Here is a 25,516-nt window from a genome sequence, read left to right on the forward strand (position 1 = left end):
CCCAATTAAAAAAATGGGCAAAGGACCTGAATAGAGATTTCTCCAAAGATATACAAATGGCCAACAAATACATGAATAGATGCTCAACATCATGAATCATCAGAGAAATGCAAATCAAAAGCACAAAAAGATATTACTTCATAACCATTAGGATACCCACCATAAAAAAAAAAACAAAAACAGAATATAAGGGTTGGAGAGAATGTGGAGAATCTGGAACCCCCTGTACACTGTTAGTGGGAATGTTAAATGGCATACCCATTATGGAAAACATCGCTGTATCACGTACGGTGGTTCCTCAAAAAATTAAGAATGGAACTACCATACGATCCAACACTCTCACTTTTGGACATAAATCTGAACGAACTGAAAACAGGATCTCAGCTATTTGCACAATCATGTTCATAGCAGCATTACTCACAACAATCGAGAGGTGGAAGCAACCTAAATGTCCATCCAGGTGAATGGTTAACCAAATGTAGTACACGCATAAAACAGAATATTAATTAGCCTTAAAAAGGAAGGAAATTCTGTCACACACTACAATACAGATGAAACTTAAGGGCACTGTGTTAAAGGAAATAAGTCAGTCACAAAAAGATAAGTACTGTATAATTCCACTTATATGAAGTACTTAAGTAGTTAAATTCTTAGAAATGAAAGTGCAGTGGTGGTCACCAGGGGCTGGGGGGAAGGAGAAATGGGGAGTTGTTTTTTGGGTATAGAGCTTCAGGTTTTTGTTTTTCGGTTTTTTTAACATCTTTATTGGAGTATAATTGCTTTACAATGGTGTGTTAGTTTCTGCTTTATAACAAAGTGAATCAGCCATACATATACATATATCCCCATATCTCCTTCCTCTTGCATCTCCCTCCCACCCTCCCTATCCCACCCCTCTAGGCGGTCACAAAGCACCGAGCTGATCTCCCTGTGCTATGCAGCTGCTTCCCACTAGCTAGCTATTTTACGTTTGGTAGTGTATATATGTCCATACCACTGTCTCACTTCGTCCCAGCTTACCCTTCCCCCTCCTTGTGTCCTCAAGCCCATTCTCTATGTCTGCGTCTTTGTTTTTTTCTTTGTTTTTTGGTTTTTGCTGTACGCGGGCCTCTCCCTGCTGTGGCCTCTCCCGTTGCGGAGCACAGGCTCCGCACGCGCAGGCCCAGCGGCCATGGCCCACGGGCCCAGCCACTCCGCGGCACGTGGGATCCTCCCGGACCGAGGCACAACCCGCGTCCCCTGCATCGGCAGGCGTACTCCCAACCACTGCGCCACCAGGGAAGCCCTATGTCTGCGTCTTTAAGATAAAAAAGTTCTAGAGGTCTGTTGCACAATATTAATATACTTAACACTACTGAAATGTACACTTAAAAATGGTTAAAAGAGAAATATTTTTACCACAACTTAAAAAAACTTTTAAGGAAATCAGACATATCCCACTAAAAATAATTATATACCAACCTGCAAAAGAATGAAGTACTGATGCATGCTGTAACATGGGTGAACCTTAAAAACATTATGCAAGTGAAAGCCAGTCACAACAAGGCCATATATTATATGATTTCATTAATATGAAATAGCCAGAATAGGCAAATTCATAGAGACAGAAAGACAATTAATGGTTTTCAGGGGCTGGGAGGACGGGCAAATGGGAGTGACTGCTAATCAGTATGGTGTTTCTTTTGGGGGTGATGAAATTTTTTTCATTAAATAGTAGTGATGGGTACACAACTCCATGAATATACTAAAAACCATTGAATTGTATGCTTTAACAGGGTGAAGCTGTTACTTGAAAAATCCGAACACCATAAAAGTAGTAACAGAGTTGACAGCTTTTTTCAACTTCTGTGTAATGAAAGATATTAGAAATTACATAATAAGATCTGTAACAGACCAAGATAAAATATTTACAACACATAATAGAGGGCTGGCTAATATGCAGTACATACAAAGTACAAACCAATAAAAAAAAGCAACATAGAGACTAGAAAAATGAGCAAAGAATATAAACAAGCAATTCATGGATGACAAATGGTTAATAATCATTAAAATGTTTGGCTTCAGCAGTAAGCAAAAATATATAAATTAAAACAAGATGGTTTTCATTTTATCAGTTTATAAAAATTACTTAAAGTATTGATAAAACTGTGGATAATAGGCACTTTCATAACAATGTTGTTGGTCGGAGTGCAAACTCTTTTGGGGGGCAGGGGATGAAATTTGATAGCAAATTAGAAGTATGCATATCCTTTGACCTAGCAAAATTATTTTTTTAAATTTTTAAAAAATAGTCACATAATTACAAAAATATATACTCATATATAAGGATGTTTGCTGGAAGAGGAGCAAAAAATAGAAACAACCCATACGTTCATGGAAAGGAGAAAACTTAAGTTTACGACTATACTATGATACATTCTGTAGGAGTTCAAAGAAATAACATGATCTACGTGAGAAAGTTTTTATAATGTACTATGATGTTAAATACAATTCAGAAGATCTGGAGTGTGGAAAATCTCTATTTTTTATAAGCACCCTCAGTAATTCTGACTCAATTACTCCACAAGACAAAAATGTTAAATTCACGCTCCCTGGTAAATATAATCTCTTTGATTTTTATCCTTAGGTTATACCTTTTAGTTTACTTTCCCTTGTGTTTTCTAAGATGAACTATGTATGTTTGACTCCTCTACTAGATCATGAACTCCTTGAATAACCATGTCTTATTTTTTCTCAGAAACCAGAATGATACTTGGCACAAAAAGGAACTTAATAAATATTAGTTAAATGAATAAATTTTTTAAAAATCAAAAATATTATACTTTTGTATCTATGTTGTCTAAAACATTGGGAGGAATGGATGGAGAAGACTGTACTTTCATGACCCTGGGTATTTACATAAAAATGAAAACATGCTTTATTATGATCTTTGTTCTTCTGGAACGTTTTACAGTGGCTTGATCCATATGGAAAGGATAAAAATGAGCAAAAAAAAAGAACTAAAGAAAAAATAACCAATAAAATAATTCTCTGTAACTTCATTTTATATTTCTCTTTTATTTATGTAATTTTAGAAGAACTTTAAACTTTTTACTTATAGTTTTTTCCCTATTGTTTTTGAGGAGTCTTAGAATCTTCATCTTATTTTTAAGGTCTCTTTATATCTTATAAAATACCATAAATTGGGCTTCCCTGGTGGCGCAGTATGAGAGTCCGCCTGCCGATGCAGGGGACACGGGTTCGTGCCCCGGTCCGGGAGGATTCCACACACCGTGGAGCAGCTAGGCCCATGAGCCATGGCCACTGAGCCTGAGCGTCCGGAGCCTGTGCTCCGCAACGGGAGAGGGTCACAGCAGTGAGAGGCCCACGTACCGCAAAAAAAAAAAAAAAAAAAAAAATTTTCTTTAAGGCAAACAAGGTTTTGCTCCCCACAAATATCAGAAAATCAGGGAGATTTTGAGATTAACTACACATACTTGTCATTTCAACAGAATGAATTTAGCAAACACCTGAAATCTACACTGGGTTGAAAAAAACTTAATTCCTCTTAAAGATACTTAGGTATTGAGTTATGAAGGGTCTATAATTTTAACACCTTAAAAAAAAATTCTAGGACTTCACTGGTGGTGCAATGGTGCCTGCCAATGCAGGGGACACGGGTTCAAGCCCTGGTCCGGGAAGATCCCACATGCTGTGGAGCAACTAAGCCCATGCATCACAACTACTGAGCCTGCACTCTAGAGCCCGCAAGCCACAACTACTGAAGCCCGCGTGCCTAGAGCCATGCTCTGCAATAAGAGAAGTCGCCACAATGAGAAGCCCGCTCGCCGCAACTAGAGAAAGCCCACTCACTGCAACGAAGACCCAACGCAGCCAAACAATAAATAAATATATTTTTTAAAAAAATTCTAGTGACCGAGATCTAGAGGTGCTAAATCAGAATTCCTCACATGTACTGTGAATTTCACACAGGTCCAAACTGATCTATTGAAATAAAACTCCATTTACAGTATGTACTGGCAAAAATTATCATGTAAAATTAAAATGTCAAACCCTCTTTCAATGTATGTATGAAATACAAAAGACCTTCAGTAGTTCTCCATACAGTAAATTTCAACAGTGATCCCACCTGTAGACCCAATGAATTCTACTGGAAAAAAAAAAAAAAAGACTTCACTAAATAAAAATGAGAGCAAAAGATGTTATAAAATTGCAAAATTATTTTAAAGAACAATTTTTAAAATACTTTCATTTATTTTTAATATATTATGTTATACAGGAGCATTGGCTTTGGAAGCAAACTTACTTATTTTCAAATCCTGACACCTTCCCCGCATCTCTGTGAATTACCTTCTTCAGATCTCAGCTACTACCACTTTCATAAAATTTAGGCTATTGGTCTAACCGTCCAAAGCTGTTTGGAGGCTTAAGTGAGATAACAGATATAAAACTCCTAGCTTAATGCTTATCAGAGTAGATAATAATTTTTAGTTGTGTATCTAATTTCTCTCCTCATGTATTAAAGACTTTATAATAATTTTAACTGATCCTTAAAATATTCTCTATAGTAAATATATCAGTTTAATTAAATGTTATTCTATAATTGGATATTTAAGTTATTTCTAAGTTTTATACTGGAAATAATGGTGCAATGAATATTCTTAGGCTTTGAGTTTCCAAAGGTGGAACTAATAGATCAAAAAGTATTTTTAAGCTCTTGCTGCATATTGCCAAAATGTACTCTCAAAGAGCTGTATTATAGTTTATGTTGCTACCAGCAATGAACATAACATTTTAACACATCTCACGGATACTGTATAGAAATTCACATATATTTTAATGTAAGCTATAGACAAGATTTAAAACCTCATTATTGACTTAACTTTGAATTTTGGTTAAGAACTAGTGAAGTTCAGTGTCTTTTCATGTTTCCTAGCTGCACTTCCCCTTTAATAATTTACATTTTCATACACTGTCTAATAGAGTCTTAGTATCCTACCCCATATTGATTTGTGAGTTCTTTCCTTCAGTCTTATATTTGATTCAAATATTTTTATTCGGTATTTACTTTGACACTTGGGTTTTAAAAAAAAAACTGATGCATAGGGGTTTGACACTTTTATGTAATCAACTCCATCATTTCCTTCTGAGGTTTCTTAAATTGTATGTAAACATGAACTGCTAATTTTACATTTAAACTTTACATGGAGAGGTGGCGAAAAGAAACACAAAATGCCACGAGTACTTATAGATAAGTGATTTTCCCCTCTAATTCATATCTTATGTAATAAAATAATTTTTAAATTAATAAAATTTAAGAGCAGAAATAAAATTTTCAAAACTACAGCACCAAAATAAACAACAAAACAGAATTCTAAAAACTGCAGAGAACATATAGAGGTGATAAATTGAATTTGTTTTGTTAAAATAATTCAGCCTTTTTATTTTTACCTACCTTAAAGTGATTTAATTCTAATAATACATTCAACATCCAGCTTCTTTTAAACTGCAAAATCCCCATCTTTGGCATATCTAAGGCTTATTTACATTTTAGCGTTAATAAGTTTAGCAAGAGTAGTGCCAAAAAACTAGAATGACTAATTGCCACTCAAAACCATTGGGGTCATCTGCAAGCACTGTCAATACTGAAATAGTATAAGGCTCAAGAAAGGGAATGGCGGTCCAGTAGTTACGACTCTGCAATTCTACTGCAGGGAGCATGGGTTCGATCCCTGGTCAGGAAACTAAGATCCCATATGCCACAAGGCAGCCACAAAAAAAAAAAAGAGAGAGAGAAAAGGGAATGGCTTAAAATTACCTTCCAATCACCCAGATATCTAACAACAAAACTTCTGTTTTAAAAAAAGCAAAGAAGGGGCTTCCCCGGTGGTGCAGTGGTTGAGAATCTGCCTGCCAGTGCAAGGGACACGGGTTCGAGCCCTGGTCTGGGAAGATCCCACATGCCGTGGAGCAACCAGGCCCGTGAGCCACAACTACTGAGCCTGCGCGTCTGGAGCCTGTGCTCCGCAACAAGAGAGGCCCGGGCACCGCGATGAAGAGTGGCACCCGCTCGCGGCAACTACAGAAAGCCCTCGCACAGAAACGAAGACCCAACACAGCCAAAAATAAATAAATTTATTTATTAAAAAAAAGCAAAGAAACAGAATGCCAAAAATGGGTTCTCCCTTTGTTGTACCATCCTACCTGTACCACCATTACCACAACCAAGTCCTCCAGCTGGCTGGTCTGCAGCTTGTATGGTAACTCAACTTGTGCTGGGAAGACTGGACCAAAGTGGTGTAGGATTCATTGGCAAATTCTGAAATGCTACATTTCAAGCACTATATATACTACATGTTTGATCTTTAAATTTCATCCCAATAAAGTCTCATATGTTGGATTTCTCTGTAAAACTACATGCTTGCTTCTGAACCTAAATGGCTGGCTCATTAATCTCACAATTAAAATTTTTAATGTCATATTTACAATTATACACAAGGATTCTTCACTGATTCTGATCATCAAGATTCCTTCCCAACAACAACAAAGTCCATCTTTCTAGTTCCCAAGATAACAATCAAGAACACAAAGATTCATTTATTAAAAACACAATAGATGGCTTCAGGCTTCTGGGCCACTTATACAAACGATAATAAAAATATTAAATTAAATTCACCAGATAAAAAGACAGATTATCTACAACGGGATGTAGATTTAGAAGTAAATTTTAGATTTTGTTTTGAAAGTCAGAAATCAGTGCTGCTCTCCAAAAAAAAATTGCAGAGGAAGGAGCACTTCCAAATTCATTCTATGAGGCCACCATCACCCTGATACCAAAATCAGACAAAGATACCACAAAAAAATAAAATTACAGGCCAGTATCACTGATGGACACAGATGGAAAGAGCCTCAACCAAATACTAGCAAACCGAATCCAGCAATACATTAAAAGGATTATACACCATGATCAAGTGGCATTTATCCCAGGGATGCAAGGATTTTTCAATATCTGCAAATCAATCAGTGTGATACACCACATTAACAAACTGAAGAATAAAAACCATATGATCATCTCAATAGACGCAGAAAAAGCTTTTGATAAAATTCAACATCCATTTATGATAAACACACTCCAGAAATTGGGCATAGAGGGAACATACCTCAACATACTAAAAGCCATATATGACAAACCCACAGCTAACATCATACTCAATGGGGAAAAGCTGAAAACATTTCCTCTAAGATCAGGAACAAGACAAGGATGTTCACTCTCACCACTTTTATTCAACATAATTTTGGAAGTCCTAGCCCAGCAATCAAAGAAAAAAAAGAAATAAAAAGAATTCAAAGTGGAAAAGAAGTAGTAAAACTGTCATTGTTTGCAGATGACATGATACTATACATAGAAAATCCTAAAGATGCTACCAGAAAACTACTAGAGCTCATCAATGAATCTGGTGAAGCTGCAGGCTACAAAATCAATACACAGAAATCTGTTGCATTTCTATACACTAACAACGAAAGGTCAGAAAGAGAAATTAAGGAAACAATCCCATTTACCATTGCATCAAAAGAATAAAATACCTAGTAATAAACCTACCTATGGAGGCAAAAGACCTGTACTCCGAAAACTATATAAGATGTTGATGAAAGACATCGAAAATGACACAAATGGAAAGATATACCATGTTCTTGGACTGGAAGAACCAATACTGTCAAAATGACTATTACTACCCAATGCAATCTACAGATTCAATGCAATTCCTATCAAATTACCAACTGCATTTTTCACATAACTAGAACAAAAAATTTTATAATTTGTATGGAAACACAAAAGACCCCGAATAGCAAAAGCCATCCTGAGAAATAAAAACGAAGCTGGATCAGGCTCCCTGACGTCACACTATACTACAAAGCTGCAGTAATCAAAACAGTATGGTACTGGCACAAAAACAGTAATACAGATCAATGGAACAGAACAGAAAGTCCAGAAATAAATCCACACACACAGTCAATTAATCCACAACAAAGGAGGCAAGAATATACAATGCAGAAAAGACAGTCTCTTCAATAAGTGGTACTGGAAACACTGGACAGCTACATGTAAAAGAATGAAATTACAATATTCTCTAACACCATACACAAAAATAAACTCAAAATGGATTAAAGACCTAAATGTAAGACCTGATACTATAAAACTCCTAGAGGAAAACATAGGCAGAACACTCTCTGACATAAATTACAGCAATATCTTTTTGGATCCGTCTCCTAGAGTAATGGAAATAAGAACAAAAATAAACAGATGGGACCTAATGAAACTTACCAGCTTTTGCACAGCAAAGGAAACCATAAACAAAACAAAAAGACAGGCTTCCCTGGTGGTGCAGTGGTTGAGAATCCGCCTGCCAATGCAGGGGACACGGGTTCGAGCCCTAGTCCGGGGGGATCCCACCTTTGTTGCCACGGAGCAACAAAGCCCATGCGTCACAACTACTGAGCCTGCACTCTAGAACCCGTGAGCCACAACTACTGAAGCCTGTGCACCTGGAGCCTGTGCTCCGCAACAAGAGAAGCCATCCCACTGAGAAGCCTGTGCACCACAACAAAGAGCAGCCCCTGCTCACCGCAACTAGAGAGGCCCCACGTGCAGCAATGAAGACTCAACGCAGCCAAAAATAAAATAATTTTAAAAAGGCAATCTACAGAATGGGAGAAAATATTTGCAAACGATGCGACTGACAAGGGATTAATCTCCGAAATATACAAACAGCTCATACAGCTCAACAGCAAAAAAAAAACCAAACAACCCAATTAAAAAATGGGCAGAAGACCTAAAAAGACATTTCTCCAAAAAAGACAAACAGATGGCCAGGAGGCACATGAAAAGATGCTCAATATCGCTAATTATTAGAGAAATGCAAATCAAAACTACAATGAGGTATCACCTCACATTGGTCAGAATGGCCATCATCAAAAAATCTACAAATAATAAATGCTGGAGAGAGTGTGGAGAAAAAGGAAGCTTCCTTCACTGTTGGTGGGAATGTAAATTGATATAGCCGCTATGGAGAACAGCAAGGATGTTCCTTAAAAAACTAATAATAGAGCTACCATATTATCCAGCAATCCCACTCCTGGGCATATATCTGGAGAAAACCATAATTCAAAAAGATAAATGCACCCCAATGTTCATTGCAGCACTGTTTACAATAGCCAAAAATGGCTAGCAACCTAACTGTCCATCAAGAGATGAATGGATAAAGAAGATGTGGTAAATATACACAATGGAGTATTACTCAGCCATAAAAGAGAATGAAATAATGCCATTTGCAACAACATGGATGGACCTAGAGATTATCATACTAAGCGAAGTAAGCCAGACAGAGGAAGACAAATATCATATGATATCACTTACATGAGGAATCTAAAAAAAAGGATACAAATGAACTTACCTACAAAACAGAAATGGACTCTCAAACATAGAAAACAAACTAATGGTTGCCAAGGGGAGGAGGGGAGAGGGATAAATTAGGAGTCTGGGATTAAAATATACACACTACTATACATAAAATAGATAACTAACAAGGACATACTGTATAGCGCAGGGAACTATACTCAGTATCTTGTAATAACATATAATTGAAGAGAATGTAAAAAAAGAATATATATTTATATATATGTGTGTATAACTAAATCACTTTACTATGTACCTGAAACTAACACAACACTGTAAATCAACTATATTTCAATAAAAATTTTAAAAATAAAGATAAATAAAATAGCAATTTATAATACTTAATGGACACTAGTTTATGCTCATACTGTTGTATACAACAACAAATGTAATTAAAATGCACAAGCAATAAATTAGCCAAAGTTTAAAATAAATAAATAAATTATCTCTACATCTCTTAAAAAAGAAAAGAAAAGAAAAGAAACCAGTGCTGCCAAATTAGGAAGAAAAGTTCCTAGGGAAGAAACCTGCCTACAGAAAAAAATAGTGCTTTTGATTTCCTAAAATTCAAGTACAGAAGAGCACAGCTTGTGTTGAATTGTTAGAAGGCAAATCTTCTAAAAGCAGAGTAGAGTAAATCATAAAACCTCGGAATGCCCTTCCCAATACTTATCAGAGTCTGTGTCCTTGAATTTGCATCACCTGATCTTTAGGCACTGGCTATTAGGCATGTGGAGGAAGGCAAACTCAATTATAAAAAATGAGAAGAGAAGGAAACTGTGAAATCTAATCCAATGCCAGTCGAGCCCTTGGCAGAAAACACTGGTAACCAATGTTATTAAGATGTAGCAGAAACCTTACCCACACTGCACAAAACAAGATGGATCGTTTTAACTATTTAGGAGTGCTGAAGCATCTGCTGCCTTGTTTCCTAAGGCAAAAAACCAAGTGCATATATATAAAACATATATATTAATTCAAATCTTTTCTATAAATTATTCATACATCTTCCCAAGCCTAAAATAATTATAATTTTCTATATACAAATGTTCTACTTTAAAAAGGAAACAGACTGACCTAGCTTTCTAAAATACTGAAAATATAAACCCTATACACCTAGGATGTTGGACATCCCTAGGAAATACCAATACACCGTCCTACATCAAATTAAATTATAACTACTTGTAACAGAACTCAGGAAAATCAAATATGTAACCCAGAGAAGAGATATTGGTGGTGTTTAACGGAAAAGATTGTTTGACAAACATTAAAACTTAAATAGAAACCATCTTCCAAGACGTAAAAAAAGAGGGAGGGAGGGATAAATCGCGAGACTGGGATTGACATATATACATTACTATATATAAAATAGATAAGAACCTACTGTATAGCACAGGGAACTCTACTCAATACTCTGTAATGACCTATATGGGAAAAGGATCTAAAAAAGAGCGGATATATGTATAACTGATTCACTTTGCTGTACAGCAGAAACACAACATTTTAAATCAACTATACTCCAATAAAAGTTAATTTTAAAAAAGACTTAAAAGAAAGAGAAAGACAAAAAAATATAAGTGACTTGTTTCATGACAAACTGAAGAATGACATCCATGACCAATAAAATGTCACAGTGCTTCAGATTCTTCAGTATGTAGCATCCAAATACTTTGCAAAAAACATTAAAACAGACTTTATTGTATTTAAATAAATTGGAGAGCTAATAATTGTTTACTGTGGTTACCACATAAGAGGTTCATAGCTCTGTATATTATGGGAATATACAGATGAACGCAGCAGAGCTGATTTTGAGGAACTAACAACAACAAAATGTTATTAAGAGCATGCAGGAAAGTGAAATTGATTTGGATGGGGGGAGAACAGACAGATATAAGGGGGGCATCTTAGAAAGATTAATGGAAAAGGTTTTTAAAAGCATTTGAAATGGGACTCATAGAACAAACAGGATTTTAATACTGACAGACAAAAATACACAGTAAATCAAGCATTTTACTTTACAACCACCTTTACTTCATCTCCCAATTAATGAAAAGAATTCCCTTTAATGTGTGTTCCAAAATGAATAAAGACCTTAAAATTACTTATTGTTAAAGAAATAATAACAAGATGATTATAAAAATGGATAAGAATTATCTAATAAAACAGGGGAATACCAAAACTATTGTTTTGATTTTAGTTAGAAACATTAACCACGCATACAAACATTCAGCTTACACTAGAACACCTTAAACTCTGTTTAAATCTACTGCTTACAGATAAAATGGAAGGGGAGAAAATGAAAAATTAAATTTAACCACCACATTCTGGACTCAAGTGATTAAGTGTGATGAACTAGCTAAGTACAGGTCCAAACTAAACTCTTAAGAGCTTGTAATGATTTTAAATGTATTCAATATGTATACTAAGAAAGAGAATGCTGAAAACCATTTAATTTTTCAGAGAATATTGTTTTCCTAAACTTAAAACAAATAATCTACTGGCGAAAGTAATCCCTTAGAAAACTGAATTCCATGATGCAGTAGTCATTTCATTTAACGAAGTACAGAGATAGTCTTTTAACGATGTTAAAAATCTTATAGATTCCTTTTTTCAATTTTTTTTTTTTTTTTACTTAACAGGGCCTTAAAATATGTTCATCCTCAACTCTTGCAGATTACTCAGAATCTTTTTTCAAATTCTCTGAGTATTTCCATCCCCTGAATAGTTACTGAATCAATAAACTTCCACAAATTACTTTCTGGTGATCTTTTTATGCATAACCAAAATATTTGCTTTTATTTTAGTTCTATGATAAAAATGAGAAATTAGAAATCTATTTACATACCACCAAGCAATTCCATACCACCTATTAATTTTGTGTTTATATCACAAACAATGGATTTATTCATGAAAACTGGTGTTCTATAAAGTTGCCACAAACAGTGAGTTAGTGAATACTGAACCATTGCTCCTAGGAGAAATACAGGGTTAGGTTCCTGCAAGCCTCTGAGCACAACATTTTCATCAACTGATCAATACCTAACCTTGTTTTATGTGTGCTTCTGTTTAAAGACACCTTATTTGATATATATTGATGATTCATTCACACTAAGCTCATTGCCAACAGCACTGTAACTCAAGCCTGAACAAAACTGATCTAATACATGTATTTTCTCCATAATGCACATCACAGCCTTTGTGCATACAGGAACACTAGATAAAACTTAAGCACTATGCTTGGGGGCCATTTTAAACAATGCAATCACCAACAAAAAGCACAGAAATGCAAAAAATGTGGCATTAAGTAGAGTGCAAAGCAGACATTTGTTTACAATATGACAGCAGAAAACATGAAAGCAAGAACCACCTAGTTCAACCACAGGTGGGAAAGCACACATGAGCCAACTCAAATTCTTTGCAGCTCTGTGCATGTCTATAAATGGCTGTGAAACTGTTGTGAGTAGTGATTTTGAATTTACTGAGATAGCAGGCATTCATCCACTAGCATGTGCAAATAATGAGGCTTGACAATACAAAGAAAGTCCAATTAAATAAATCTTACGGGAAATAGTACTTCAACCCATCAATTTTGTAAATGCAAGGGTTTACTTAATGGTTATCAAGAATGGGCAAAACTTTTATGACATTGCTCTTAAACTACTACACAAAAATACCCCATTGAAGCATTCTATAAATTTTCAGATGAAGAGTAAAGACAGAAAAATTATTTAAAATTTACTGACTATTCTTTAAAAACAGTCAGTAGGGAGAAAATACTATAGAAAGATAGCAAAAACTATCTGCAGCTTTAACAACACAATTTCTAATGAACTACCTGCCTCTCATATCTTTTTAGGGAAAACCCAGATGTTTGCCCACTATTATTACACACTAAAAAGTTCATAAGGATAAAGTACCCCGAAGTATTAAAACAATAAGATATAAATTATGATATATTAAGTTAAACTGCAAAGGCATAAAAAGACAGTGTAGACAATTAGAAATGAACACATAACATATATATTTAAGCAAAGTACCTCAGTAAAATAAAAATAATTTTAAATGCTCAATTTTTATTAATATTTAAAATATTATCCAATATAACCAGAATGTATGTCCAGTTTGCATTTCTACTTTTCATATCAAAATTTAGATATGTATGTAAACATCACCTATTCACACTGGTACTTGAAATTTATATTAGTGAAACTGAAAACAAGAAGATATGTTAATTACTAAGACCCAAAGAAAATTTGAGAGCTGGGAATCAAATCAAATAAAAGCCACCAACATTTTTTTCCTTTCAAATTTCAGATGATGTTCACTATAGCATGTGTTTGGCAGCCAAAAACTAGAAAATACGTCTTTTAATAGGGGACTTATTTAGAACATAAAATAATACACAGTCTTTAATAAGAAATGAGCTCATATATATATACACACACATGCTCACACATGTACACATAGACACTATATATACGTGTGTGTGTATATATAGCCTTCAATTAAAAATGGGAAAGACAGACAAGAAGAAATGTCTATATTAGTAAGGCAAAAGAGGGGTAGGGGCAAGTCACAGAACACTATGTATTGATATAATATAATTCCTTCTTAAAAACAAGAAACATAACTTGCTTATATATGCATATATACTGAACTGCTAACAAGAAGGGACTCTGGCACTTTCGTTTTTTATAATGAGCATGTATACGTTTTAAAAGCTTACAGTAGGTTCTCAGCAAGTGTTAAGTTTTCTTATTAATGGCTATTTAAAAAATAAAGTCATGTGAAAAAATTCATGTTGTTTGAAAATGACTCCTATAATCTTAATTTATTCAGTTATTCTGCTAAAAATAATTTAAAACAAACATTTCCCAGTTCAAAGAATTTCTGTAAATGTTCTCAAAATTCAACACTCACCAATCCCCCAAACTGAAATGTTTACTGATTTGTAACAGGGGTTGGCAAACTTTTTCTGTAAAAGCCAGACAGTAAATATTTTAGGTTTTGCAGACATACATGGTCTCTGTTGCATATTCTTCTCTCTGTTTTTGTTTTATTTTACAACTCTTTAGGAATATTAAAAAAAAAAAAAAAAATCTTAGCTCAGATCCACCAAAACAGGCTGCAGGCTGGATTTCCCTTGCCAGCCATAGTTTGCCAACCACTGATTTATAACAACAAACCAGCATCTGGAAGTCTGATATTTTAAATATATTATACCAAAGGTAGCAGAGATCCCAACAGGGTCAATTTTCTTCTACCTTAAATAAAGTAAGGTAGCATTATAGCAATTAAAATTTCAAGTTGATTAATACATCGAATTCTATTAATAGGCTAGGCACTTATCAAATGATGGGAAAACATAGTACATGAAATTTCAAGTGTTTATTAGTATTATATAATCATGTGTGCACCTGCAAGGTACACATATCCACTTGAAAAAGTCAACTGGAATTAAAATACTACACATCAAAGCTCAACTCTCCTTTTATAAAAATTTAAACCATTTACTCATTTAAATAATCAAAAATAGTCATTTGTTTTAGATGTCATCAACCCTTGAAAATTAAAAACTGAATTCAGAGACTGATTTTAATTACTGGGTTTTAATTTTAATTTTGTAAGGGTTATTATAAAATAGTAATCAACAATCTAAAATATTACACTTTAAAAACGTTTATATTCTTGGAAAGTTTTTAACATTTTCTGTGTCAGCAACCATCACGGAAGACCTGAATATGCTTTTTTTCTGTCTAAAAGACAGCTTTTATATATTTGATTTGTCTAAAATTGAAAGATCCTTTTTACCATCTGGATCCTACCACCAAATATAAATTTTATTATGAATAATAATCTGGGTCAAATTCAAACTCAAAAATGAAAATGTATCCTCCAAAAGCAACCAAATAATCATTACAGAATAATCTTACCTAGACTGGTGGGTTTTATCAGTTCATCCAGTAAATCATAAAATGGTAATTTTTGAAGTTTTATATCCGGATGGACTGGGTGAAGAGCTGATGTAAGATGTGGGAGTTCCAGTTCATGTTTAGGTCCCAGAAGAGAAACAGGGAGTAACGGTGATGATGCAGGGTGACCATCATAAGTGAGTTGTGGAATGGTAGATGGAGACAAAGTTGCTGGCATAGGACTTGAATGTACGCTGGAGATGGACAAGTCCGCAGGCGTCATGATTTTCTGGGGGAACCTCCGCCTATAGAGTTCTTTAATTTTCATTTGTACAGCAGGACTGCAGCCAGCCTTTAGCAAATGCAGGGCTTTTGTGAGAAGTTCGTGTTTGCGTCCGTGCTTGTTTCTCCCAGCGTAGCCCAACAGTACTTGGAGTTCAGAAACTCTAAGGCTCATAACCATTTGCTTAGAGACAAAACAAAATGTAAAACATTAGTATTCCAATAATATGTTACAACATTAAACGATACTTTATTATAACACTTTATCCTTATGCTTTGTTTACAAAGGCCAGTTCATTTACAGTCAATTCCAGTTATTTCAAACTTAAAATCTAATCATTTGATATAACCAAAGAAATTTAAAATTAATATTCATAAATTCACTAACTTCTACCTAGGGTTATGAAAGATGTAAAATAAGTATACATCAGGTAGAACCACATCTCACCTTATTCCATTGTTATAGTGAAATTTTCAGGTATTTATCAAGCACTTACTAAGTCTCCAGGAGAGTACTGAGTGCTGTGTGGACGGCAAAAGGTAATGAGCCCTCAAGAACATTTGTTTTCTTAGGGGAAAATCATATAAGTATATGTGAAACATATAAACAGTCCACCTCAAGCACCAGATGTAGGCAGGATACAAATAACATTATGTTACATTCTATACTGACTTTGGGATTTGGATTTATAGGGCTTAAACTATACCTTTTTTGACCTATTATATACCAGATACATTTGATATTTTCATATGGGTTTTCATTAAATCTTTACAACTCCACAAGGTGTTACCCTTCCTGCTTTACATGTGAAGAAACTAGTTAGGAAAGGTTAAACAACTTACCTAAGGCCACATAGCTACTAAGTATCAATGAGGATTCAAACCCAGTTATGTATAATTCTAAAGTCCATGCATGATCTTTCCACTAAACCATTAGGAAAAGGATGACACTGGAAACATATTATTGACACTCTATTGGCAAAGCCAGGCTAAAAAGTCCAGGAATTGCGAATTTCCTGGCAGCCCAATGGTTCGGACTCTGTGCTTTCACTGCCAAGGGCCTGGGCTCGATCCCTCATCGGGGAACTAAGATCCCACAAGCCACGCGGCAAAAAAGTCCAGGAATTCAATCCACATGCCATAATGCATAAGGCTGAAGTAAAGAAATCTATTTAGCTTTAACTCTGCGTTCCCAAACTTATTTCTCCTTTCTCCCCAACTACTAAGAGACTACCAACAGGAAATACCCGCACCAATTCTCCTATTTTAAAGTTGAGGAAAATGAAATCCAAAGGGAAGACAAGATCATACAGCTATTAACAGAAGAATCCTGACTTTACCACCACTGACAGAGAGGTGTCAGGATGAAAGACACATGTAAGGTTACCGTTTACTCTCTATTTGCACAACTATTTTATCCCCTCACCTCATCCCAAATACCACAAAAGCTAAGCTGCCTTCCCTAATTTACCACCACTCCCTGGGATAATATCCATCTCAAGCCAATCATATAGAAGTTATTTGCAGATTACAAAACAATTAAGAAAAATAAAATAGTGAGAAAAACAAGTGTATAAAGAGCTTTATATGCAATATAGCGGGTTAACCAAAGAAATATGAGCCCTTCCCCTACCTTCCCTGGCCTGGAGAATGCTTTGTTTCCTCAAAGCCCAGATTTTGTCAGCCTTGCCCTTTAGGCCTGGCAGAACTAAATGACTCTCTTTTCACTACTCTTACTGGCCATTTTTCATATCTTTATTTTAGCACTTATCTTGCTGTATTATAATTTTCTTTTTTTACAAATGATTCCATGACCAGACTGAGGTCCTCTATGGCAACAGTCCCCAACCTTTCTGACACCAGGGACTGGTTTCGTGGAAGACAATTTTTCCATGGACCAGGGAGGGGGGGGATGATGGTTTCAGGATGATTCAAGTGCATTGATTTATTATGGTCTCTGTGGAGTCAAACCTGTCTGCTCATGATAATCTGTATTTGCAGCCGCTCCCCAGCACTAGCATCACCGCCTCAGCTCCACCTCAGATCATCGGGCATTAGATTCTCATAAGGAGCACGTGACCTAGATCCCTCACATGCGCAGTTCACAGTAGGGTTCGCGCTCCTATGAGAATCTAATGCCAGGATAACAATTTCTCCTTACTATCCAAACTGTCCTAAGAGTACAAAATAGTTTTAAAGATTTTTTTTTACTTATTTTAAAAGGAACAGAGATTGCAACAGAAAAGCACTGTATTAATAAGTAAGTTTCTGCTCTTAAAGAAATAACATGAATTATGCTTCAAAGATTACACGTTAAAACTAAACTTAAGTTGGCATTGGTCAAATGTATTTTGTTTTACAGAGAAAACACGATAAATTTTTAGAAAGAGAAGAATGTCTTTCCATTTCAATTCAGCTCCATTCTCTTAAGTCAAAAACAAAAACGGAAACTCAGCGGTTACCATCAACTTATGACAGCTTTTGTCCTAACTCTATGTGTATAAGGATTTAAATGCAGCACAGATGTATTATTGTTCTATTTCTATGGAAGAATACATTGACAACTCGCATAAAATAAAATCTCTTGCTTGATGATCAAAAGAAAAAAGTTAATGACATAGGCATAATTTTTGTTTTCATTTTCACAGGATGCATAATTAATCATCACAATTATAAGGTAGGTATTGTCCTCAATTTACAGATGGGAAAACTGAGGCCTAGGAAGGTTAAGAAATTTGTTGAATGTTACAAAACTAGTTCACTCCAAATGTTGTACCTTTACACTATGTTAGTGTCTTTTAGCAAAAACAAACCACATGCCTTTTAATTAGGAAAGAGAAAAACTTCTAAAAGATCAATTTATTTAATATTTAATCTCAACTTCAAGCTTCAACATTTTAGCTTAAAATTGGTGGTTAAGATAAAAGAAAACATCTGGATTCAAATTAACCATTGCACCTTGTAATCAGGTACAGTGAAAGCTGAGGTGCTATCTATTGCGATTATTGGAGCAGCTGCTGCATAATCTTAAGGACTGTAATAAGCATGCACTATTTAAAAAACCAAATAAAAGAGGGCAGGAAACGCAACCATCTGAAGTATCTCTCAACCAAAAAGCTTCAAAGAAGCATGGAGCAATCAATTCACAATGTAAAGTGTTGACAACACAGAGGAAAACTAAACACTTAAATGTGAAATGTTGAAATGCAATGTATTTTAATCTTTCGTGTGTTTAAAATCTCCATTTGTTAGCACTACAACAAAATGAATATTTATAACTAAGGATAACATCAACCACTGCTATTACTAGAAATCATTGCCTCCTTGGATAGCATTCTGCTGACTCTACAACCCCAAATGATAGAATGCCTGAGAAATGTGTATATTCTGTACAGAAAGCATTCTGTGAGGGTCAACTTTTTTAAATGAATCTTTTCAATCAGAAAGACCTGTACACCGTTTTAAAAGTCGAACAGTTTTACAAGAAAAACAGATGTCACTTGCCCTGTCCCCATTTTTCACATCCCTAAGGCAACTACCTTCAAGTCTTTTTAGCTATTTCTTCAGGCGTTTTTTTCACTATTTCTACTATATAGTAGGTCTATTAGTTATTTAAAATATTTTCCCTTTAGGAAAAAAATTGACTTCCTATTAAAAGGTAATGATTTAGATCTGTTACAACTTCCCATCATCATTTTTGGTTGAATCAACTGTTAGAGTTTATAATATTACTATGGCTGTAAATAATATTCACAGACGAGCCAAAAGTACATCATTATTACTGTTTTTTTGTATGACCTTGTTTTCCTTCTAGTTAATAACTGCACCATTTTTGCATTTGCTTAATTTTCTGTCCTACGGTTAATTCATCTTTAAATTGCTAGTGTTAACTTTCCTCTCAACATATTCAAATATATCAGGTAAATCTGTTTTAATTTCTTTTTTTTTTTTAATTTTATTTTTGGCTGCGTTGGGTCTTCGTTGCTGCGCATGGCCTTTCTCTAGTTGCGGCTAGCAGGGGCTACTCTTGGTTGCAGTGCGCGGACTTCTTATTGTGGTGGCTTCTCTTGCTGCGGAGCATGGGCTCTAGGCGCATGGGCTTCAGTAGTTGTGGCACACGGGCTCAGTAGTTGTGGCTCATGGGCTCTAGATCACAGGCTCAGTAGTTGTGGCACATGGGCTTAGTTGTTCCGCGGCATGTCAGATCTTTCCGGACCAGGATCGAACCCATGTCCCCTGCATTGGCAGGCAGATTCCTAACCACTGCGCCACCAGGGAAGTCCTTTAATTTCTTTCTTAAAAATATACTTCATACAATCCTCCATCAAGTTCCAATTTAGATTGCTTGTTCTCCAGGCCTGGTACAAAACTATGGTCATGGAATTTCCCTTTAACTTATCCTGGGAATTCCCTTATCACTCTTCGTGTTGGACCCCCTGTTTCCTTGATCTCACTTCTTTTCTTGATTTTCTCTTTTTAGTGGGGTATTTCCTCCAGTAGCTTCCTGAGAAGGAGGCATGGGAAATACACTTTTTAAAAAATCCCTTGCATTGTCTAAAAATATCTTCATTTACTCATACTTAGTAACTGAGTTTGGCTCAGTATAGAATTCCAGGCAGGAAAGTATGTTCCATCAGAATTTTGAAGGCCTTTCCTCATCATCTTCTCTTAAGAAGCCTGGCACCATTCTGATCTGCAGTCTTTCACAGTCACCTATATATCCTCCTCAGGAAGCTTCCAGATGCTTCTCATTATGTGTTCTGAAATTTTACAATATTGTATCTTAGAGTAGGTTTTTTTTTTTCTTAATTGTATGAACTGATAATTGCTAAGTCTTTTACATTTATAGATGTATGTCCTTCAGTTCTGGGAAGTTTTCTTTTTCTTTTTAAATAAATTTATTTTTGGCTGTGTTGGGTCTTCCTTGCTGCATGCAGGCTTTCTCTAGTTGTGGCAAGCAGGGGCTACTCTTCATTGTGGTGTGCGGGCTTCTCACTGCTGTGGCTTCTCTTGTTGCAGAGCACGGGCTCTAGGCACGTGGGCTTCAGTAGTTGTGGCACATGGGCTCAGTAGTTGTGGTTCGCGGGCTCTAGAGCACAGTCTCAGTAGTTGTGGCACACGGGCTTAGCTGCTCTGCGGCATGTGGGATCTTCCCGGACAAGGGATCGAACCCATGTCCCCTGCATTGGCAGGTGGATTCTTAACCACTGTGCCACCAGGGAAGTCCCTGGGAAGTTTTCTTGCAGTAATCTTCCTTTGATTTTTCTCTGTTCTTTTTCTTGTATACCTATTATTTAGATACGGGCCTTGCTAGACTGTCTAATTCTCTTTTGATCTGTTTTCTTTTTCCTCTTGCATTTACATCTCTTGTCTTTAGCTCTATTTTCTGGGAGATTTCCTCAACTTCATCTTCTAACTCTTCTATTAAAATTTCAATTCCCGTGAGCTCTTTTCTGTTTGCTGCATTTTTCTTTCTCTTTTTTTTCCCCTCTACATCTTGTTCTTATTTTACATGAATGTAGTATCTTCTCTCTTTTTAAAAAATTTTATTTTTTACTACAGCATCTTTTCTCTTGAGAATATAAATAAATAGGGTGTTTGACGTTGTTATTTTCTTCACCTGCCTGCACTGTCTCTGTAATCTGAGTTCTTTCTTGCTATTTTCTCTGGTCTCTGCCTTTCATGCTTGACGTTTTCCTCAAGTAAGGGAACCTTTGGCTGTACATTTATATCTAAGAGTAAGACACGAAAAAGATGATCAGATGAACTGTGTGAGTGAGCAGACCGAGTACTGCACTCTAGGATGATAAGGCAGGAACTTGGCTATCGTGAGGATTCCATTTTTTCCTTTTATCTGATCACTTTTGACACAGAGGAATCCTCCAACCTCCTGCTTTGGCAGTATAAGGTTGGCTTCCAGTGTTCTCAGGGCAGAGTAGGGGAATGGGGAGGGAGGAGGGGAAGGTCCTCACCATTCTATAAGAACACATTTCAACTTAATCTCCTTCTCAGATATGTAACATTTTACACACACACGCACACACACAGTTCGGTGTGCGTGCCTGTATAAGAACACCATTCCAACTACAGAGGTAGGGACCATATTCTGAGAAAAAGAAATACAACAGTCAAGCAATATCAACAAGTACTGTAGACAAAGAGATTTCTGAGATTAAATAAAAAGTGCCAGGGCTTCCCTGGTGGCGCAGTGGTTGAGAGTCCGCCTGCCGATGCAGGGGACACGGGTTCGTGCCCCGGTCTGGGAAGATCCCACATGCCGCGGAGCGGCTGGGCCCGTGAGCCATGGCCGCCGAGCCTGCGCGTCCGAAGCCTCTGCTCCGCAACGGGAGAGGCCACAAAAGTGAGAGGCCCACGTACCGCCAAAAAAAAAAAAAAAGTGTCTCATTAGCTATGACCCTACATTATTAAAGGTCATACCTAAATTGTGAATAAGAATTAGGTACTTCTTGTTGAACCACCTAATTACTCTCATTCACACATCCCACTGCAGTATTTTAGACGATGAATCATAAAGCAGACTCTATTTTATGAATCTTTATCTGGTATCAATTTGTAAACAACTGTAAACCAAAATGAATTCTAAAGACAGTCAAAATAGGCACTTAACAATGTCATAATATTTCATTTATACTTTTACTTTCTACCCACAAAAGCAATCATCAAAAATACTCTAACTGCATAAAGATTGTACAGGGGGCTTCCCTGGTGGCGCAGTGGTTGAGAGTCCGCCTGCCAATGCAGGGGACACGGGTTCGTGCCCCGGTCCGGTCCGGGAGGATCCCACATGCCGCACAGCGGCTGGGCCCGTGGGCCGTGGCCGCTGACCCTGCGCGTCCGGAGCCTGTGCTCCGCGGCGGCGGAGGCCACAACAGTGAGGGGCCCGTGTACCGCAAAAAAAAAAACGATTGTACAGTACTACAAAAATATTTTATCCATTATTTTCAAAGTCAGATTCTTCATTCAATGGAACTGACTTTAGGATCATTTCTAATCCTCTCCACTTGAAATAGTTAATAAACAGCTGTTAGATTAGCAATTTGTCAACAATGTCCAGTTCAACCAGAAAACCTAGTTAGACAGTTTCTACTAAAGCAGCAAGTCAGGCTGGTTACATACTTCTCCATAATCTTGTTCCACCTGATTTCTCATCTTTTATTTATTTCTCAATATAAGATGACTGAAAAATGACCTGTAGTGCCTACTCCTCTAGCTGATTATCTTTCTCCCCTTCTGGTATCTTCCATCACATGGGATTCATTTAGCTCCCACATAATGACAAAACATGAATATTCCATTCTCCTTCAAGCAAAGTATAAACCTACCACTCTGTTGAAATGGCATACCATGGCTTTGATTTTTGATAGATAATTTAAATATTATCCCCATTTATGTACTACCACATTTCATGAAACCCATGGATATGTCCTTCAAAAGCTCCTTCTAGATGATAACTCAAATACTAAAAATAACAAACCGAAATCAAAACAGTTTAAAATTTGGATTAAATATTTTTTACAATAAAAAAAGTTTAGCTTAATTTAAAAAGAGTTTAAAAGGAGTTTAAAATTCTAACACATTGCCAAACTTCTTATGCAGAGGTAGGACAAATATAACTTTAAGTAAAAAGCTGCTCTGCACACAGATGTTCAATAAATGCTTTTTGGATCCATGAATGAGCCGTAAATGAGTTGTAGAAAGGGAATATAGGAACAAACAATGAACACACAGAGATAAGCTATTCTTCAGAGACAGAGACTCATAATCACATTAATTCAATTCTCAAATGTGTTAGGTACAAATACAACATAATATGGTACTAGTATATATAGAATTTGGATTCTAATACTAACTCGGCCACTAATTTACTGAATCACAATCTTTCAGGGTCTATTTTCTCTCTTTAAAAAAATGAGATTGACTAGAGCTTCTCAAAGATTCCTCAGTTTCAAAATTCTATAATGTTATAACTATTAAGTGAAATCTTTCTTTTCATTCTACTCTTTCACAGGATAAAGAAATACAAACAATCTGTATGGTCAGTGAAATCTCTCAATGAGCAATGTTCTCAGTCAAAAATGTAAGTGTCGGGCTTCGCTGGTGGCGCAGTGGTTGAGAATCTGCCTGCCAATGCAGGGGACACGGGTTCGAGCCCTGGTCTGGGAAGATCCCACATGCCGTGGAGCAACTAGGCCCATGAGCCACAGCTACTGAGCCTGCGCTCCGCAACGAGAGGCCGCGACAGTGAGAGGCCCGCGCACCGCGATGAAGAGTGGCACCCGCTCGCCGCAACTAGAGAAAGCCCTCGCACAGAAATGAAGACCCAACACAGCCAATAAATAAATAAATAAATAAATTTATAATATATATATATGTGTCATACATGAGTTGATCCAGTAAAAATGATAAACCCAATATGTATTAAATGCTTATAATATGCCAATTACATATTAATTATAGTAGCATGAGTATCTTACTTAACCGTCACATGAACCCAAGAGACAGACCAATATTATTCCCATCTATGGAGAGAACTGATGCTAAACAGTAAATAAGTAGACAAGTGATGGAGGCAGGGCTCAAACCTGACCTGACTTCAGAGCTCAAATTTATAACCACCAACCAATACAAGTGTCTTATCACAAATCTTACCCAGGACAGAGTATGTGTTACACTGGGATGGGGACACTAAATGACAGTGAGAGAAATTAGACTCTACAGAGTGAACAAGCAGCAGAATAAATGCTTATTTGGGGACAGTAAACATGTGATAAAAATAGTTTAAGGTTATTCAAGTAGCCACCTATAGGATGGATGAAACAAGACTAAGAAAATAAGACTTCTAGCTAAAAGACATAGCAACAAGCAAGAATTAATTGTCTACATGTAAGAAGAAACTGTGACAGTGGAAATAGAGGAGACAGGACCAAGAAATACTGCAAAGAAAATCTGCAAGAACGTTCAATAATCTAGATAAAGTGTCTTTTAAAAAGCAGTGCTATACATGATCATGAGAACAATCGTTCACTTTTCAAATAGTAAAGCTTTATGGACTTCCCTGCTGGCACAGCGGTTAAGAATCTACCTGCCAGTGCAGGGCACATGGGTTCAAACCCTGGTCCAGGAAGATCCCACATGCCGTGGAGCAACTAAGTCCGTGTACCTCAACTACTGAGCCTGCGCTCTAGAGCCCGCGAGCCACAACTACTGAAGCCCACACACCTAGAGCCCGTGCTCCTCAACAAGAGAAGCCACCGCAATGAGAAGCCCACGCACAACGAAGTGTAGCCCCCGCTCGCCACAGCTACAGAAAGCCTGCGCGCAGCAACAGAGACCCAACACAGCCAAAAATTTTAAAATATATAAATAAATTTATAAAAAAATAAAATAAAGCTTTAAGAAATATTAAGTCCATCAAATTATAAAAGAATGAATATTTTTTCACAAACTCCTCCAACTAAAACCAAACAAAATGTTGCATTTACAACTGGAGATATCATCTAATTTAAGTTTCAGACAAGATGCGATGAAAGATACATTACACTTTATCTGAGAGAAAGTTAAGAAGTGTAAAAGGAAGAATAGATAAATACTAACAAAACAAAAAGTGATAAAAAATGCATTCTGTAACTATACAAAATCTTTAAATCACAGCCTTCAATCTGGGTCCCAAGTAAAAACCTTAGAGGGAAAGTATCAAGAGAACTATTTCAGAGTAACAGGTGTAACCTATTCAATCAAAGTTAGAGCTAGTAAATAGCGGAGCTCAGACTCAAAAGTCAGATGCCAAAGTCCACACAATGCTGCAGAGTACTGACAATTACAGACATTATTAGGGAATTTGAAATGA

The 25,516-nt window shown here is 36.3% G+C and overlaps 1 protein-coding gene across 2 annotated transcripts in view; it reads right to left on the minus strand.

Annotated features, from left to right (window-relative positions):
- Positions 1–25,516, minus strand: part of PIAS1 (protein inhibitor of activated STAT 1) — a 121,793-nt gene that overhangs the window by 79,381 nt on the left and 16,896 nt on the right. For both annotated transcript variants that reach the window (XM_079912277.1, XM_079912278.1), the window contains exon 2: positions 15,388–15,832. In XM_079912277.1, coding sequence (XP_079768403.1) covers positions 15,388–15,832 — 445 coding nt within the window. The remainder of the gene's footprint in view (positions 1–15,387; positions 15,833–25,516) is intronic.

The sequence above is a fragment of the Stenella coeruleoalba genome (genome assembly GCF_951394435.1).
Source record: "Stenella coeruleoalba genome assembly, chromosome: 2".
Taxonomy (NCBI): domain Eukaryota; kingdom Metazoa; phylum Chordata; class Mammalia; order Artiodactyla; family Delphinidae; genus Stenella; species Stenella coeruleoalba.